We start from the raw sequence: 15,659 nt of genomic DNA on the forward strand, positions 1-15,659 counted from the left end.
GGGAAGGAAATGGAAAATTATTTGGTATGACTAATTAAAATACAGAAAAGTAATGAACATTCGATAATTTTCATACAGTAATAACTAACCTAATACATGCTTCCTAAATACCTCATCACACTTAAATAAGGTTCCACATTTCTACAGTTCAAGCAATTCAAAAATTCTGGTATGTAAAAAAAAGGATAGCAAGAATTGTCCATTAATGTCTAAAATTAATTTTTCTGATTTATGGTATATGAAACAACATTGTGTTGGTCAAAGCACATGCTAATATAGAAGTTTATAAAATCATTCCAAAATTTTTCTTTTTAAACAAGTTTATATATATATTTGTGGCTCAGTCCTTGTTTTACTCTTGTGTTCCTCCACGTTTGGCTTTGAGCCAAGTCGATGTCTCTGAGAGCAACAATGGCCCATGTGCAAATTTGTCACCGTTATATTCACAAACTTATTACCATGTTTCAAACTTTGTCTCAACGTCCCACTAGCAACTTTGAATCAACATCCCATTTTAAAATTAGGAACTTAGCGTCCACTTCCCACATTCACTGTTGAAGAAGTAGGAAATCTGGAAGTCTCCAAGTCGCGGTTAATACGTTGCTGCAATGTTGTGCAACGTTGCACAGGTGGGACACCTGGATGTTATAGCAACTTCAAGGCAACACTGCAACCACGTTTAAAATTGTAGCAACCCGCACCGTTGCAACGTTTCAGTGCCGTAATGTCTGTATAAGCCGTAATTACAATAGCCCGTCGTATCCTTAAGTCAGCCGCCGGGAAATTAACCGCTCGTCCGTCTTAATGTTTTTTTTTTCATTTCAATGCTGACAACTGTTGAGAAAAATTAAATTTAAAAAAAAGTAATTATATTAGTTAAGCAATCATGCAAACTAAGCACTTATAACTGATTAAACTAATTATTTTTTTCACTCTTGTATTTATTTTCACATTTTCAGTGTTACCATGCGTGATTAACACACTTATGTGACTCAGACAATTTTTTTCTTTAAAAAAAAAAACAGCTTTTAAAATGTGTTCAAAAGTAAGTTAAAAAATAATTTTGGAAGCAGCTAAAAATTATTTAAACTTTAATACCTTGTATTTATTATAGCAAGACTTGACACGCAAACACCTAGATGACATATGGAGGTTATAAATTCACCCGTCCGTCCGTTAAAAGAACGAAGTTACCGAGCGTTTTGACGGACGAACGGGTGACGGGCGGATAAAGACTAGTCATTGTGAGTTCACCGTTTATTCCGGCGTAAGTCCACGACATCGTCGCCAGCTAGCAGTGTTGGAGGCTGCGCGCTTGCGTGGCTCCCGTGCGCTGAGGACTCGGTGCTGCCATCTGTGGGCGCGCGGAGCAACTAACAGCTCCCGTGGCCGACTCGGTACCTCAATACCTAACATGGGGAGGAAACTGGTATAGGAATCGGTTGCAATGTTATGTAGCCTTTTTTTTGGTAGTTTCTGTTATTCCCGTGCCAGCGGAAAGTATCGCTAGTTGTAACATATTAGATCATACTGGAGACTTTTGACAATTATATTTTTACATATTAACGTAAATAAGTAGCTTTTAACAGAAATATTAATAATTTTTATTTTTAAATTCAAAACTATGTTTTACTTAAGTTATAAGTAATCTTGTAATTATATATTTGACACATGTAGTCATAGTAGTGTGTTTGTTTGTGTTTGTAAGTTGGAATAACGTGCATCTACGAACAAACAATTATTTTTCATTTGGAATATTTAATTTACACAGTTGGAGATATACCTACTGATAAAACATGAAACTAAAGCCAGACTTTGCATGGAGAGGGAGGCGAGTGCAGTGGCATGCAGGTTGAGGACATGCGTTGTGATTGTGCCGTTTGGTTTGGTTAGGCATGTTTTTGTGCTCTGGCAGAGCAGTGAATTGTAAAGCCGTAATATCCTATGAAAAGAGCCGCATGCGGCTTGCGAGCCACGGTCTGCGACCCTAGCTCAAGGGGAATGATCCAATAGTTCCATTCGTATTCATTTCTTTGCTCTTGTTGATAGACGATACCTACGGACAAGAAATGAAAAATTCCATTGACCTTTATGAAAAGAAATTACATTTAGTGCTGGGAAAAATTGTATCCTATGTTGCATATGTAAAATTTAATTCTTGAGGAAAGTACTATGAAAACACAAACATTTATAAAAATGTTTACAGATTTCCAATTTCATAGTAACTACAAAAATGATAACTTATGTACAAGTTCTTGGCAATTGTTGCGGGAGTAATTTGGTAGACATTAATTTAGCAGCTTCTGCGAAACAATCAATGTACATATTTATCAAGATCTTTGAGAATATAACTTTTTGTCACATGTGGATTTTTATTGGTGACTTTTGTTTTTAATGATACTTTCCACATGTGCCTATGTGCAGGGCAGAAATTTAGGATAGGTTTGCGAGATACATATGGGTAAAACATATACCGTTATTTTCACACTCGATTATAATTGTGCAAAATTTGTATGTAACGGGACAATTGAGAGTTATTTAAAATTTCGGAAAAGGTATACCTTTTTACAGATAAATGTGCATAGTCTATATTAGCCTGCCACTATAGTTCAGCCCCATGATATTTTGACACATTTATTGTAATATTTAGCATGGAAAATGGATTGTGTTTTGCGGAAACAATGGAATAGTCCGTATTCAATTTAATGTTAAGTAGGTAAAGAAAAATTCCCAGTATAACTTTTGTTTTGTTAATATTTAAGAAACTGTTCGACACTGCCAACCACAGAAACAAATGTAATATATTTGAAATTTAAATTGTAGTTCATGTACAACCCAGCCCTCACTAACATGGAGGATTTATTATGACAGGTTCTAAGTAGGGGCCCAATTATGTGAAGATTGGTTTTTTTCTATGCTTATTTTTTCGTATAACATACCTCCAAGTAGGTCACTTGAAACTAAACTTATTTTTTCAAAAATCTCAATTGGTTACTAAAGTTTAATTGAAGTCACTTGTCATTTCTTGTACGTTTTTGTAGGTTATGACATTGATCAACATTTATTATAACTTGACATTGGTGTTAATATATTTCTTAAAATAATTTTTTTTTTTTTTTGTGGTTACGTAGTTTGTGTTATGAAGAGGGGTAAAGATGACGCTGGTTATTTGGTTGCTATTCTGGAATCATATCCTTAATTGTTACCATCCTGTTTCTGAGATTGTATATTCAACATGTTTCCCTACACATGTATTGATTATGTGTAATATCGGTTGCTTAAATTTGTCAAGTTTATATGTTCACATGTTAACTTTTATAAGCCACTTTTGTAAAATATATTCTTTCATTTAACATATTATTCATTTGTGAGAGCTTATGGTTTTTTTTGCTTGCATTTTCATGTTTTAATAGAACTTGTTAAATGAGTGTATATACTACAGAGACTTATGAAGATGTTATTTATTTCAGTGCCTTGCTGCCTGACTAAAAATATTTGTGTTTTGTCTTATCAGAGTGATAAAAGTCGTTTCTGAACTGTAGTTGCATTGGTGACCATGGTGCTTCACAAATATAGCTGTCAGAAATTCTTACATTGTTGATGTGTCACATTGCAAATAAACTTTCTCTACACTTGCATTAAAACTTTTTGATTAATCTAATTTCCTTTTTTTATCAACCTGTAGTGTAACCTGACAAGCAGAATATTTTGCTCCACTAATTTGTTAAAAACTTCTGTTAATTAATATTTAAAATAATAGCACATATAGGTTTTTCTGCTAAAACAAGATAATATAACTCATAAAAATACTAATTAATTAAATAGTGTACATACCAATTCAATTAGAATGCTAACTCATATTCCCAGATGAGAACATATTTTTTTAGTATATGGTATACCCTTTTGATGTTTGTAAACATGTTTTTATATTCATTAGGGAAACTTTTTAACAGAGGTGTTATTTTCTCCCCAAACCTTTCCCCTTAAAATTAGCATTTGTAAGTAAATTAAAGTTGTAAATCTGGGATAAAAAGTTGTGTATGTACTTTTGTATGAGAGTTTCTAGAATATTTAATAATAATTTCGTTTACTATGTTATGGCATGTAATTTACATTTTAAGCAAAATTCTCGTGATATCCACAAGTTTTTACAAAAGGAATATATCAATATCCTATGTCAAATCTATTGCAACTTGAAACAATGTCACGATGCGTCTTAATAATTTTAATATACGGAGGCGGCAGCAATTAATTATGTAACATGTTAGAACCCACATGTATATCACGTCATAAGATTAGCAGCAAATAAGTATTACATCCGAAGCTGATCCAAACTCCATTATGCTTTGACAAGAAAAAACATTTTCATGGTTACGTTACCGCTACCAAACATAAACAAACAAAAAAAAAACATGAATGTGTGCGTGCGTGACAGCTTCCCACTGCGCATGCGCAAGTTGTTAGTTCTTATTTTGTCCGTGCCAGCGTCAACTTCGCTGCAAACGCTCCATAGCAGCCATGATAGCAGTCTGCTTATCGTGACACGCGTTTAACATGGGAGTTTCCACTCTTTCAGAATGATTGTATGCTCGTTGATACCTAAGTACCTCTACTCCTGCGAGGCCCGTTCCACGATGACTCACAATCATCCGTCATCCGTCCGTCCGTCAACGATCCGTGCGGTTCACAATGGGTCGTTACCACAACGCCGAAATACCACAACGCCGAACGTACAATAACGCCGAATACCATAACGCCGAATGCCAAATTGACCGCAACGCCGACAGCTAGAAAACTGCTGTGTACCACAACGCCGAAATACAGTATCGCCGAAAAATGAAAAACAACTGAATGAATTTGTGTGCTAACCTTACCTAACCTAACCTTTGTGGCAGTCCTGCAATGACATTTCTCGGCGTTAGTGTATTTCGGCGTTGTGGTAATTCGGCATTGTAGTACACAGCAGTTTTCTAGCTGTCGGCGTTGTAGTCAATTTGGCATTCGGCGTTGTGGTTTTCGGCGTTATTGTACGTTCGGCGTTGTGGTATTTAGGCGTTGTAGTGCATCCCCGTTCACAATGATCCGTGCGGCCGTCAAATAGTTTTCCATCTTAAAAATGCTGCCAACAAACTTTAAATTTTAAACACTGGTAAATATTTATATTGTATTGACGAACATGGCAGCTAAAGCATTCAATTTTTTTTTCGTTGTAATATTTATTAAATTATTTTCAATTGTTGAAAGTATGTTGAAAAATAAGGTAATAACTTTTAATTAAAGCAGCTAAACATATAAACATGATTGAATATATTTTAAGATAGTAAAGGTTGTCTGAAATAGGTATCTTGCTAACATTTTGGAGGTTATGTCTATCCGTCGAACGTTAAAGCTTGTTAAGGTTTTGATGAACGGACGGATGGAATATTCTTGGCCATCTGATTGGCTGCAAGTCACGTGATTGACGGACGCACGGGTGATACCGATGACGGGGGCTTAACTGAAGGCCCGGACACAATAAACCGAGTATTAACATATGGATAGTTACAGCGATAATCACTTACAAATCCAGTACAGCGGCCTGGGTTCAAGGTATATAAACTAAACCCCCTTTCTTTGTTTAATTTAGTTGTTTTAGCATTAAAATACCTAAGGTTTCTGTTGTTTGTAATGTGTATTTATAAGGGAAAAAAATATTATTAACAGATCAAATTCCATAAAACCACATTAACTGCAAAATTAAATTCAGAAATAAATTCTTTCTCCTTCGAAATTTATACCATGATGTTTATCCGTAACTCCGTCTTGCAAACATAAAAAAACAAAAGAAAATACTATTCCACATAATATAGTCAACACATGAATTTTCTAATGCATCAAATAAATTTCTCAAATGACAACGAAGTAGGACGTCCAGAGCTTCTGAGTAGTCGAAAAAATATCACAGTTTTTGTGATAGCACAGTATTAAGCAAGATTTAAACATACAGTTACTCAACTTAATAAATACCAGGGGTTGTGTAAATGCTTATCGCAGTGTACGATTGTAGCTAGTCAGATTAAATCACACAAAGTTAGTTATGTACAATAAATACAGTGTTAAGCTTGTAAAAAAACTAATTTTTGATTGTGACTGGGCTTTAACCAACTAAAATAATAAGTGGCTTTTTTTGGCCCATACGCTAATTCCCAACTACGCAATTATTTTTTGAATTTATATTGAATATAGATTATTTTCTGTGGATAATGGACCAACATTGCGTATTTAATCATTACTCACGCGGAAGACAATTATTTAGGCTACGTTTGATGTTTACAAACAACATACAAAAATTAATGTGCTTGTAGCAGGAAGAAAGAAAAAGGGTGGTGGATATTTCGTTTCCCGAATTTGGAATATATAATTTAAGATTAGACAAACGAATGTCATGTAAATGTTGTTACAAGTGTAAATGTTTCTAAATAAACCTTGGTACATAAACTTGCATATAATGTTTTGCTATATTGTATCATAATTTTTAATTTAACTAGAAGTTTGCTTTGATTTATTACTGTTATGCGGTTGTTTGTAATTATATTTATGTTGGCTGAAAGGAAAACATTTATAGTTGAAAAACAAATTCAGTCTTCGTGCCTAAACAATAAGATACTCTGTGACACGGCTGTGTCAAGTTTGCCGAACTGTCCTATCTGTGTCGCGGGCTGCTGGCGCCTGGTAGTTTATGCAGCCCGCCAAAGTGATTCGTATTCCAAGTTGCAGCACTGTAAGGATTTTATTTAGTGTGTCACTTTCAGAGAGACACGTCGCTAAACATATTATATATTATATATATAATGTCAACAAAAATAACAGAAAATAATTTATTTCTACACGAGCTCGGTAAAGATACTACACTAGTAAAGCTTACTAAAATGATTATTTAGCAATATTTTTATTAATGCATAGTACTGATGTGTATATAAAAGAAAATATTATATAGGAAAACTGGAAAGCGATAAATCACAAGGGTTACAGGCCAACCAGAAGAAAGGAAGACTTTGATTAGCCCCACGGCTGCAGCCAATAGGGAAACGCTTCCCTATCAGGCGAGAGCATTTAGAAAGGCAGAAGAAGCCAAGAAACTCCAGCCAACGGCCGCTAAAGCCTGCGATATTCAGTAGCAGCTGATTTCGGCTTGTTCTCTGTGGGTCAGTGTTTTCATTTTTGACGTGACAACGTCTAATAAATCGATGAACGCCTGCTGCACGCACGAAAAAGTGTCCCGTTACGCACATTGTTCCGTTACGCTGTCGGCGAGTGCAGTAATAATAGGGTATGTTACAATTGACTAAAAAATTATGGTGATTCATATAATTGACGATAGATATTTTTTTGACTACAGTTTATTTATATGAAAACTTGTTCATAATTATATTTAAACTTTATAGCTATACGCCAGTTTTGACGTCACAACGTCTAATAAATCGATGAACGCCGGCTGCACGCATGAAAAAGTGTCCCGTTACGCTGTGTCCCGTTACGCTCATTGTACGCTTGCGCCGCATCCATCATTTCATCAATGGTTTTTTTTTTATGACGTTGTCACGTTAAACTATCGTCCGTAAACCGACTTTACAGACAACCAATTTTTTTTTTAAAATTGTTAATTTGCGTACTTGAATTTTTGTTTCCGATGGCGTACGTCCGTGAACTCGGTCTCGTAGCGGAACACACTTGAGAGCAACTGCGGTGCGACGTGCCGTGTTCCCGCGCCCTGACGGCGGCACTCGGACAGGACACGGACACGGACACGGACGCGGACAGGTCGAGGGCGGCTCCGTCCAGACCCGTCACGGACAGCCGCGGACCCAACGGCTCGCGTCGCTACGAGGCGACGGCACGGAGCAAGCCTCACCCCCGCCCAGGCCCCCACATGGCCGCTGCTACCGCTGCTACTGTAACGGGGCCCGTGGGTCTAGGGTAGGGTGACCAAACGTCCCGTTTTTTTAACAATCGTACACGGGGTCCCGAAAAAGTCTCCCGGGACGCCTGAATGTCCCGTATTTACTTTGGGTTGATGATACACTATCCTCGGGCCGTCTTCCCCTCTCCACGACAGTTGAACTCGCCCATTGCCCATTGCCACGACAGTTGAACTCTGCATACAGTATCTTGAAAAATGGAGTGGACCATTCTCTACTTTCTCAAAGTTTGAATGGATGCTTTTGAAAGAGATCCCCATTTGGGAACAAATGAAGAAACTATTTGTTACTTCAATGAAAAAAGTATTGACATAAATGATACTTCGCTATTTGATCAACTGGCACCATTAGTGGATTTTGTAAGTGAAAAAATTCAAGAATGGACTGATGAAGATAAAAAAACCACCTCAGTGTCACGAAAAAAGGGGTTGTTTTTTTAAACGCATACCAGGCCAGAACAGTACTCTGAATTTTTGAAGATATGTCATTATGTGTTTACGATCCCTGCCCATAATGGTAATACTGAAAGAATCTTTTCGCTTATGAACATTCAATGGACGGTGGAAAGGAACAAGATGGGAATGGATACTCTTTCTGCAATCTTGCAGGTACTCTACAATTTAAAAATGGACTGTTCTAGTTTTTACAACTCTATATTGGAAAAGAAAGAGGTTTTAAAATTGGCTGGAACGAAAGAAAATTATCCCCAATTGAAATCATAAAGATTTTTAACATAACTTTGACTAACAATTTTAGTTATCTTGATTAATTATGTTTTGAAGTATGTCATAATACTTATAATAAATAAGTATTCACTGCAAAATTGTTTTTATTTATTATACGCCTCACAATTTAAATTAAATTACATATTCATAGGTAAATTGAAAAATATTTTTTGGTCTCAAATAAGCAAAAAAGAGCATGTTTCAATGATTACGTCTCGGTGGAAGCCCATCGGACCCCCCTTTAGCTGGAGGGTATCGCCCCCACACCTTCCTTGGTTGTGTCCCGTTTTTTCAAGTTTATGATTTGGTCACCCTAGTCTAGGGGGCCTGCGAAGGAAAGAAAAAAAAACAACTTAAAAAAAAAGTCGACAATTTTAACCCTTTAACTGCAATGATCGAGTTAACTCGATGTGCTCTAACATGCACACCAATGCGACGATCGAGATAACTCGGACGCGATCATTGTGATGCTGCATCAGTTGCAGATTATCATGTAACATGATTTCGTTTCTTTTATCTTAGGAGCGGTTAACGTAAAGCTAATTATTTGGTTAGCACTTTCTCAAAATATAATTTTAAATCCACATTTATTGCCAACCGCATGTACGCAGCTAGTAAAACAAATACAATTTTGTAAAAACAAATAATAAATTTTAGGATTGTGTAAATAAAGTGCAATCTTGTTTTAAGAAAATAATATTTAAAAACAGAACAGAAATATAGCAAAAAAACTAGTGTAATTTAATTTTTTTTACATTTTTGTTTTTTTCACATTTTTGCTTTAAATACTCCAGCACTGAGGGGTTTGCAAAACCATCCAAGTATATAGCAGTTAAAGGTTTAAATAAATCATAGAAAACAATCAAACAGTAAGGCCTAAATTTACCTACCGATGAAATATCACACCGGAGTAATATTATTCGGAATATGCTGCGCGTACAGAACGTGTCTGAATCTACAACTGTGAGTAAAAAAAAAACCCACCACCAGTTGACGTGACACCATGTTGACAGTGCAGAAGAACACTTACACTCGTCTATTCGCCATTATTCGAAATAAATTTACGTTGACGATCGAAACACCGACTCGAAATTTGTTTTAATGTGTTTTAAAAATGATTGTGGAAACGTTATAAAAAATATATATATAACTAAAACAATGTACATAAACGGAAAAAAAACTATTTTTTATCTCTGTTAGAAAAAAGAAGGAGGGTGCATCATGACTTCTAGCACAGAATGATGTCCCGGGGGGGGGGGGGGGGGGGGGGCTGCTCCCGCCCGCCGCAGCCGTCGTAAAAAAAAAAAGTTTGCGAGGGAAAAATTCCCCGTCGCCGGCCGGGCGCGAGGCAACGACCCGGCCAAGTTGGCGACCCTGCCGCGCAGCTCGCCGGCCGTAAACCCCCCCCCTCCCCCCCCCCCAGGGCGATAAAGCCCCGACGACGGGCGCGCGAGGTCGCCCTGGGTCGTCCCTCCGTCGCTCGCTCTCCCAGATTCACTTATCTGGCTGACGTCTGTGCGGGCGGCGACGTCTGCCATGGCTGGCCAATCCCCTCCTAGCACGTGATGCACGTGTGACCTTCTCTGCATGGTCAAAAACCCGCATGTTTGGAGCGTATAGGGCTTGCCCTGAGACGCACTTAGAGTCTTCCCTACCTAGACCCCTCCCTTACACACCTTAGTTTTAACTTAGGTTAGGAAAAAAAAAAACGACGTCAACGCGATGTGAAGCCTGCGATGTACATCCTGTATTGCACAGACCCGAACAAGCTCGAATATCTACCTTCGGCCAACATCGGCATTAAAATGACTTGCACAGTATTTTTAATGTATCTATACTAACCTGACACAACCAACCATCCACAATTTTGTAAAGTAATAAACAAAAAAAAAACTGACGAAGTTGGCCGAAGGTGGATATTCCGGGCTTGTTCGGGTCTGTGCGATACAGGATGTACATCGCAGGCTCTTCTAACGTGATGAGCCTCGACCCACACCGACATTTCACAGCATTTTTCTTCACCTGCTGTTCAAACTTAACAACCAAACAAAACAATGATGGCATTCACGATGAAATATTCTGGAAAACAAACTTCAGCACTAGTTGTTTAAATATATCAAAATACAACCAAAACATGATTTACATTTTATTCTAAATCAAACTCTGCAAATAAATTAATAGAAAAAAATAAATAATCCCGACACAAGGAAAAAACAAACAAATGGCATTGAAGCGTGTTTTTATTCAAAAACGTGTTTTTACCGATCAAGAAAAAAAAATTTTGATCACGAAATAAGAAAAAAAATAAAAAGAAAGATATTACTGTCGCGCCATTCCTATATTCCCTAAACTTAAAATTAATATAAACTAGAAGGGGGGAAATGGGCATGACATCATTCGGTAGCGGAAAACATGGCGGACGACGCTGCAACTCACTCCAGCCTCCAGCGAACTCCACTGTCTCCCTGACACCTCCTCATCTGTGTTGAATGATCTCAGTGCCGACCGGACGTTAAGACAAAGAAGAACCCGCCATCTTGAATGATTTTAAACTCTAAGCCACACGTAGCGTTTAGCGATATCTTCATGAAATAATCAGCTGTGTCACACTCAGCGCCACAGACTGTATCCCTGTTTGTTAATATAGAACAGTTATAGATCACACAAGCACGAGAAGACGTCTTGTCAAAAACAAATTTATAACTAAAACAAAAAAAATAAACATATATGTCGGTGTCTAATCCTAACTAAACAATAGCGCTCACCCATCCAACATGTCAGGTTTTCGTAAGCGCGTTTTACGTGTCTTTTCTGAGCACGTGTGTGTTCGGGAGCGTCCAGAACTCCTTACTCACTCTTGGAGGATTATATAAAAAAAAGAAATTTTTATCTCAACAAGCAATTGAGTTTTTGACGTGACAACGTCTAATAAATCGATGAACGCCGGCTGCACGCACGAAAAAGTGTCCCGTTACCCACATTGTCCCGTTACGCTGTGTCCCGTTACACTCATTGTAGGCTTGAGCCGCATCTATCTCTCTTCCACTCGATTGGAACAACCAATGATCTGACTTTTTCGAGGCACATTAAACTTGAAACACTCCCATTCGTTTCCTACTTTTCCTATCATCGTCCATTCCTTAACAGAATAACACAGATTGGAAGAAGATAAATAGCAAATATGTATAAAAGTTATAGTTAAAATAATCTCTTAAACATATTTGAATTAATGAGTGTAAATAAAAGTAAATTTATCAATTAAATTGTAGATTTCATTTCACTCCTTCTTTGTATCCACACAAAATAGTGATATTCAATAAAAATGATTCAATTTTATTCATAAAAGTATGCAATCATTTTATCAATGTTTTGTTATGACGTTGTCACGTTAAACTATCGTCCGTAAACCAACTTTACAGACAACCAATTTTTTTTTTTTTTTTTTTTGCTTTGTCTCAGTTAACCGGGTCTAGATCGCAGAGTAGTTCTTATTCTGTGACTCTTATTTTTAGCTCCCTCCGAGTGGAAGGGAAAAGTTTATCGACAAGAAAGAAGACTTGGGGCGGTTGCCCATAAGGAAAAAGGGGGGGGGGGGGGGGCACGTCAGCTCACTACATTTCTACGGCGCTCTTTCAAGCTTCTCTCCTGCGATTCTCGCGCGACTCCAGGAATAGTCTGGCTGTATTCTGCCCCCTCCCCACCCCCCGAACACATCGATCCTAACGGTCGGCGAGATTGGACCCCCACACACAATTCCTTTTCCCTCTGCGGTTCGCGTCGGAGGTGGACCTCCCAGGCCAGCTCTGCTCCAGACTCGTTCTCGTATCCTTCCGCCGCGAAGCGAGGCCGGCGGACGTGGCCGCGGGCGCAGGGGACTAACTGCATTCTCGCGCCTGTCTCCCCCGCACTGGAGTCGGGTTTTAGCGACGCCTCATTTTAAAAGATATCAAAAAATTGGTTGTCAGTAAAGTCGGTTTACGGACATAGTTTAACGTGACAACGTCATAACAAAACAATGATGAAATGATTGCATACTTTTATGAATAAAAATGAATCATTTTTATTGAATTATCACTATTTTGTATGAATACAAAGAAGGAGTGAAATGAAATGTACAATTTAATTGATAAATTTATTTTATTTGCACTCATTAATTAAAATTATTTATTACTTTAACGAACAGATTATTTTAACTATCTATAACTTTTATACATGTTTGCTATTTAACTTCTTCCAATCTTTGTTATTCTGTTAAGGATAGGAAAAGTAGGAAACGAATGGGAGTGTTTCAAGTTTAATGTGCCTCGAAAAAGTCAAATCGATGGTTGTTCCAATCGAGTGGAAGAGAGATATATGCGGCGAAAGCGTACAATGAGAGTAACGGGACACAGCGTAACAGGACAATGTGCGTAACGCGACACTTTTTCGTGAGTGCAACCGGCTTTCATCGATTTGTTAGACGTTGTCCATAGTCTTCCAAATCGTTATAAACATGGAGCTACTTACAGCAGGAATTTTATATGTCCTACATAGGTGTGTTGGGAAATGTACAAAATTACACCCGTGGCAAAAAAAAAAAAAAAAAAAAAGCTTCGTGGTAAAACGAATTTTAACTGCTTGCTGACGAGATTTAACAATTTTTTTTACGAGCCAACAATTGATTTAATTATCTGGTCGCCAAGCGCTGATTGGTCCGCCTTAAGGAGGGCGGGGCGAGGCACGCATGTTCGCGACGGCTGGCTCCAGAAGTGTTCACGCCCGTGCGAGCAGCTCGGAGATGCGAGCACGAGGGGGAGAGAGAGAGAGAGAGAGAGAGAGAGAGAGAGAGAGAGAGAGAGAGAGGGATCATGGAGTCGCGGGAAGCGAGGAGCTGACGGCGACTGCTGCGTCACCGGAGATCCTTCTTCCTGCTTCAATAACCGATGCGGCGTTGCTCCTCCGAGAACTCTATAAATCCTCGTCCTGCGAGTCTGTGTGGGTCGAGCGAGGGGAAGGCGGGGAACAGGACCAGGGGGTAAGGGGGGGGGGGCTGGGAGAGAAGCGAGTAGGAATTCTTTCCTCGCACGGAGACAGTTCTGCTCTTCGTCACCAGTAGTCCGCGCGGACGACATCACGAATTCCTAGGGACCGGGAAAATTCGCGGATTCAATGACCTCTAGGATAGTCTCCATTATCCTCTGCGTTTCTCAAGTAAACACCGCGTGTTCATTGGGTACAAAATTGTGAGGCGTCTCCACCGGGTAGCTTGTGATTCGACGCTTCATTTGTCGATAGTCTCTCATTGGCCCAGAGAGCTCCAGTTAAACTGCGAGCCAATAGCAGAACCAGCGGAATTGTACACATGTTTGAATTTCAGCCTATCACGAAATGAATCCGCGAATTTTTCCGGTCTTTACGAATTCCTCATGTTTACCCGTAATCATTATCCTGACTAATATTATTAATGTTCAAGTGTGTTTTGTTGGTTTGTTTATCTGCCCTTATTTCACGCAGACGCGGAGCTACGGATCGACTTGATTTTTATGAAGTTACACTTCTTTAGGCGCGTTATGGAAAAAAAATATATGAGAGTGAATTTTTACATGCGCGCGGACCGTGCAAAGAAATTTTCATAGGAAGATGGCGGACCCACGTGTATGAACTTAAACCCATGTATAGTTACTTTCATAAAAATTAGGGGAAATACATAACGTATTGGTGTGCCAAATGAAACTTCATGATAGTAAAACTAATTTGCGACATATTTGGTAAACTAAATTAGACATAGTAACTAGTAATTTCAAGTTTTAAAAAACGCAAGGATATACATATTAGAACTACAGTACATATTTGTTACTTGTTGGCTTCATAGAGGAATGGTTATAGTGTGAGGCTAATAAGCTACACGAACGTTGTTCAAAATTTGATCGTGAACTTTTATTTATTTTTTTTTAATTACAGATATCTTGATTATACAAGTTATGCTTTAAGGAATTATATATCTATACATTTTATTTGTTTAACGTATTGCTATAAATAGATAAGTTCATTGGATTGGTTATTTCTTGCAAAGTACCTTAAATCTTATATTTTGACTTAAAATGAAAATAGTAATATTAAATTAATTAAGTTTGACAGGGAATAAATTTCTATGAATTTGCATAGGTAATAAAAATCTGTATAATAGTTCAACTATCCTTCAATACTTAATTATATATATTCATCTAACGTGTGCGGAAACTATATAGTATTAACGTTTTAATGAATTTTACCCAGGCGGGTAGTATTTTAATAAAAATCCTTGTCAAAAATCTGATTCAAGTCATGGTTTGGTATTTCTTCAAGTCTTTTTCAATTTTATCGGATCCGTTTCTTTATATAGTTTTAACTTTAGCTCTGAAAATCGTATGATTTGATATTCGACGTAGCTGCTCCGGTAGCGAATTCTAGCGGCAGGTGAGGAACTATAGTGAGTCGCGTTCAAAAGTGCAGTGATTGATATTGAATATGGTACTATAATTAAAAACCTTTATTTATTTATAATATTAGTAACATGATTTTTGTTAGAAAAATTTTTCATTTGTATTAATATAAGTGAGGTTATGTTCCCTTATGTATAATTAATTTGAATTATAAATTATAAAATTGTTTTCAATAAATAATTAATATATTGTAAAAAACAACCAGCATATTTATTAATTGTCACTAATAATTAAAATTCACCTCGATTATTTTACTAAATTTAATAATAAATTTTATACTCATGTATATGTTAATATAGAATACTGAGTATTTATTTAATTAATTTTTGTCACAATTAATTTCAAAATAGTTTTCAGAGTCTTCTAACGCGCGTACTTAAGCAATTAAACTTCAGCCTCTCTTAACAGTTTGAGTTCTTTGAGATTTTTCTTATTCAAGAATATAATTGAAAAATATGGTTTTCTAAAATAGTACTTTAGATGTTTAATAACATGCCTCACAGAAAATGGAAAGA

The 15,659-nt window shown here is 37.3% G+C and overlaps 1 protein-coding gene across 1 annotated transcript in view; it reads left to right on the forward strand.

Annotated features, from left to right (window-relative positions):
* Window positions 1–15,659, forward strand: part of LOC134533371 (serine/arginine repetitive matrix protein 1-like) — a 65,368-nt gene that overhangs the window by 6,210 nt on the left and 43,499 nt on the right. Inside the window, exon 3 of the mRNA XM_063370891.1 lies at window positions 7,772–7,956. Within this exon, the coding sequence (XP_063226961.1) occupies window positions 7,772–7,956 (185 nt within the window). The remainder of the gene's footprint in view (window positions 1–7,771; window positions 7,957–15,659) is intronic.

Source organism: Bacillus rossius, chromosome 6, assembly GCF_032445375.1.
Source record: "Bacillus rossius redtenbacheri isolate Brsri chromosome 6, Brsri_v3, whole genome shotgun sequence".
Taxonomy (NCBI): Eukaryota; Metazoa; Arthropoda; class Insecta; order Phasmatodea; family Bacillidae; genus Bacillus; species Bacillus rossius.